General features: G+C 35.6%; 1 protein-coding gene across 1 annotated transcript; it reads right to left on the reverse strand.

Moving 5' to 3' along the window:
- Positions 1 to 829: 829 nt before the first annotated feature.
- On the reverse strand, positions 830 to 3,063 carry LOC107589783 (bone morphogenetic protein 4-like). Its single transcript, XM_016278312.1, has 2 exons — positions 2,713 to 3,063; positions 830 to 981 (listed from the first exon to the last, which is right to left on the reverse strand). Exons 1-2 carry the CDS (start codon positions 3,059 to 3,061, stop codon positions 830 to 832), a joined length of 501 nt encoding a protein of 166 aa, XP_016133798.1. The 5' UTR covers positions 3,062 to 3,063.
- Positions 3,064 to 4,926: the final 1,863 nt, after the last annotated feature.

The raw sequence follows: 4,926 nt of genomic DNA on the forward strand, positions 1-4,926 counted from the left end.
GCACCTGGACGAGGACAGGTGTGAGCTGCGTCTGCTGGACTCCACTGGCCACATGCTGATACTATTACTAGTTAAAAACTCATTCATTTAGGTATGATTGCATTCGCATACTATTAACATGTACCGCTATGTTTTTTTTTGCAGTGCAGACCTCTAATACATAAACATATCCATTTATAATAATAATGACACTCATCATCATGAAGTCTTTGGTATGCAAACTTTATCTTCACTGAATCTAGAGTAAAATGCCTTCAGCTGTTATTAAGCCACTATCAGTATTCATTGCTTTAGTGTTTGCCAGCTGAGGAGAATCACAGACTTTCATTTCTCACTTCACTGATCAAGTCAGTCAGCTTGTTTTTGTGCATTGTTATTCAAATGTAGGTCCAGGTTACATTTCACCCCAAAATGAAATGTCTGTATATATATATATATATATATAAAGAAATAAAAGTAGTTGTATGGTGGCATTCTTTTCAAAAGATGTTAAGCACATTTCCCCTCCAAATTCTCACTGCTTTGTTTTGTTTTATTTCTTTTTTTATTCTAAGTGATGATTCTGATTAGTTATTCATTAGTGTAATGTAAAATACCTTTGCATTTTTATTTATCTATTTATTTACTTCATTAAAATAGTGAGAAGTGGGATGCAATTGTTATTAACAGGGGGTATTATATCATGTTCTTGACAGGCTTTATGACTATTCACATGTATTCCATTGATCGTATTGTTACTCAAAATACATTTTAAGTAATTAATTGCAGTATTAATTACTATAATTTGTCTTTTTAGAACACTCTGCATATTTGATAAAATAGGTATTTGTTAACATATTTGGACATTGGTCTGTATCTGTTGCCTGTAGATACGAAGCTCTGCAGTAGAAATTAGTTCTTCCTCTGGGACGCTGCTGAGATTGAAGACGAAGCGCAGAGGAGACTCCGGTGAGCCGTCTGACTGCAGCTCTTCCATGTGCTCTAGAGGAGGACAATCAGAGGACAGCTCAAGAAACTGGTAGAAGATACACTATTATGACCCAAATTTTGAAATGATACAGTAACAGATTCTTATTAACTGTAGACTGAAAAAAATGATACTCAAATGTATCAAATTCTATTAATGGTATGGTTCAAACCTTAATGTTGGATTTAATATTAATCAAAAATATTTTTCTTACACAAAACACAAAAACAATGATATAAAGTAAAAAGATTATTTATTATAAAGACCATATATTTGATCAATATAGTTAAGCCAAATTGTTACTTATTGTAGATCAATATAATTTTTTCTTTTCTTTTTTTTGTGTGGCTTTTTACAACTTAATTTCACTGTAAAAAATGTGATGCACATCAACACTAAAATATTACTTAAACTATTTTTTTTAGGAGTGTTCATAAAAACAGAAAAAAAGGAGACCATGATTTTCAATTAGACCTATATAAAAATGCACTGTAAATAAATAACACTGTCATTTTAACACAACACGTAAACGTTTAACACGTTAATAACACAATTATCTACTAAAATGATATCTTGCGATAACTACAATAAAATTCAATACAATGTAGTGCTGCAAAGTAATTTATGCGGATACACTGCATTTTCAAGATTGATATACATTTTTGATATTATTTTTATATTAATTCCTGTTATTTCACTCATTGTTTATTACACAGCTTTTTGAAATACTTGGTTTTGACAGTCGTGGCAGTCAGATTTCTCAGAATAATGATTATTACTCAGGATAACAATGTATTATGTCCCTCTCATCTGAGTAACAAATTTCCAACATCTACTTTCATGTGTCTCGTATCACTTTCATTCTCTCGTTTTATACAGCGCAAATTACAATTATGATTGTGGTAAAAACAGCATCATAATTCTTCAGGATTACAACGGAAAGTCTCCACTGAAAACAATTGAAACTGGAAAGATTGTAGTGGATTATTTCTTCTTAACAGAAGCTATAATATTGTAAATAACTGCAAAGCTTCCACCAATAAAAAACTGTTCCTAGCAAGAGTATAGGGCCAACTTCAGTTACCCGGATGAATCTGTGTTATCAGCTTTCACCAGTTGTTAAGAGAAAAAAAAGTATGGTTAAGTATGGTATATGGACTTTATAATAAATCATATTTTTACTTTGTATGACTGTTTTTGTCTTTGGGAAAATAAAAACCATAAATGTAATTTCATAATAAAGAAAAACTAATAAATGTGGCTGTATTTTTTTTTTTTAAAGTTGGTCCAAACTATCATTTTCAATGCAGAACGTTTGAAAGTTGTTGTCATTAAATTAAATTAAAGATTGGTGACCCTTTCTGAATCCACACTCTTATTTTCAGTGGTATCCACTCCACCTTTCCTTGTCCATTTTTCATTGTAGCCTCAACTCTGACTCATTTAAGTATGCAGGTAATAAAGAAAAGTAAAATAACAGGGAATAAACTGTTGAATCACGCTGATGGACTTCTATCTTCTTGATACTAAATGTGTATTTTTCTGAAGCCTTCTAGGAATTCTGTCTGCCTTAGAGACCACACTGCGGTGTTTATTTAGAAATCCGTAGGGTAGCATTAAAAATAATTGCATGTTAAGGAAAGTCCCTCGACAGGATCCGCATGACAAAGTATGGTGGCGCAGAGACTTTTTAAATGTTGGGTTGAGTCTGAATTTGTCATGTGTCAATGTCTCCGCTGTCTTACCTTCATGATGGAATCCTCTCACAGTGTTTGCTCGACTCGTGGACCTTTCGGGATAATCGAAGCTCACGTCGTGGGCTCCGGTCTCTTCGGCCTCCCCTGACTGCAGGCGATACAGGTCCAGCAGATATTGGGGCACCACAGCCGAATAGCTGGGTCGCGGTCGCTTCTGCAGCCCAAACATGTGCAGCAGCGTGGCTTCAAAGTCCCGCAGCAGTTCATGACTCTGACCCAGGTGCTGAGCCGACGCTTTCTTCTTCCCTTCCTCGGGTATTAGACTAGCATTGCTGCTCTCTCCCAGTAGGACTTGGCATAATAAAATGACCATCAGCATTCGATTACCAGGAATCATGATGTCTCTGGTGGGCAGGCGGGGAATTTGAGGAAGCAGAAGAGAAAAGCAAGACTTCAATGAAAGATGTTTGACTCCCCATTGTCACCTTGCTTTCAATAATTAAACTGGATACCATTAAAATGTCATTGACATGTAGGTCAGAAACATACTTTACGCAAGTTCTCGAAGGCAGAATGCTTGGTCAATGATTTGCAAGTATGTGGTCCTGTTACAGACCTCCGTACTCAAGGGGGCGACAAAGTTTCCTTCAAATGTCTGTGTCATTGCACTATATGCGTTATTATTCAAGTAGCTTGTTACAAACATTTCTACTTCTACTAGCATTCTCAGCAACATTTGCTTCAAAGTGTTGCTCCACTAAGACAGTAGCTGAACTAAAAGTGCAAGAAATGCATGTTTCAGAATGCAACAACATACAAAATTGAGCTTACATAGCTATATTGAAAAAAAAGTATATCTTCATTGCAATCACCGTACAACTCCACAAATGGGATTTTAAACAATTAATTTGAGAACAGAGAAACTGCACTAATAACAGTCACAAGTGCTTGAAAAAGGTCTCAGAAAACAACGTCATCACTGAATCCACAGCTAAACTCATTTAGTCATTTCTTGGACTTAGTTCCGCTGGAGCAAGTTCAACCATTACAACAGGAATGATGCATTTTAACAAGAACACCGTGTGTGTGTGTGTGTGTTATTTCTCTCTCTCTCTGTCTTCACAGTTGTGATACTAGCGGTGCTTGCGTTGTGATTCTTGACTGATCTACCGAAACACTGTGTTCGATTTTTAACAGGAGGCCAGTGATTTTTAGATTCATAAAATCTGCCGTTTGAACAACAGTGCAGCAAGTACAGCTATTCAAACAGTTCATTATGTCGAGAGCAAACCATAAAAATGAGCGTATCTAAAAGACTTTGATCAGCCATGCCAGAAAACATGTAACAAAGCACAAACAGTCGGTTTCTTCAGACCACCTACTCTTGTTTAAAAGCCTACAGATACTGCCCTAAATATTTACAGAATCCCTGTTTGAAGACGGAGTGCAGTGCATGTGCTTTTGTGCAGAGTGGGTTTTATAATGCAGCTTGCTTCCTTTAATTTGGCAGCGTCGTGTAAAGCTCACAGTGCTCGACTTTAACCCTGCTTTATGAGATTAGGTTATGCACATGGTTCTTCAGATGTGTATGGGGGAGTAAGTTACCACAGTAACAGCCAATGTTAGGATCTAACCACTGTCAAGTTTAATTCAGAAATCAAATCTGGAGACCTAAGTTGCATTCTGTCCATTTGGAAAATGGAATGGAATGTAGCCTATAGCCTGCTGTGCAGTTGCTAAAGTTCATGGATATGCACAATACAGAATCTGTATTGCACTGAAACAATCTCTAGACCAGGGTCCTCCAATTATTGTTTGATCCCAAACTAATTTGCATGAAAAACAACAACAGAAGAATAGAAATATGCATTCAAATGCATTACAATATTAAGTTAAAGATAAGAATACAGCTAAAGTTTTCATCTAATTGTGTCATTGTCCCTCCATTACAATGTACAAGTCTTCTGTCCATCAAAACCGATGATTTTTAATGGTTTTGAATATCATAATAAAGCATGCAAATAGAGTATTATAGTACTATAAGCATCCATCAAGAACCACATTCTTGGCCTGAAAAAGGCTCAAGAACTCTGCTCTAGACTAGACAACAACATCTGTCGATCTGTAATCTTCAGTGCACTGACTACAACTCATGCAACAGTGTTTACTTTTTATTAAGTATGTCATATAAAAAAGATATTTAGACAGAATCTTGTGGCCTCATTTTTTTTTTTTTTTTTTTTTTTTTTTTTTCCCCCCCTT

This window comes from Sinocyclocheilus grahami, unplaced genomic scaffold (assembly GCF_001515645.1).
Source record: "Sinocyclocheilus grahami isolate Dianchi unplaced genomic scaffold, SAMN03320097.WGS_v1.1 scaffold120.1, whole genome shotgun sequence".
Classification (NCBI taxonomy): domain Eukaryota; kingdom Metazoa; phylum Chordata; class Actinopteri; order Cypriniformes; family Cyprinidae; genus Sinocyclocheilus; species Sinocyclocheilus grahami.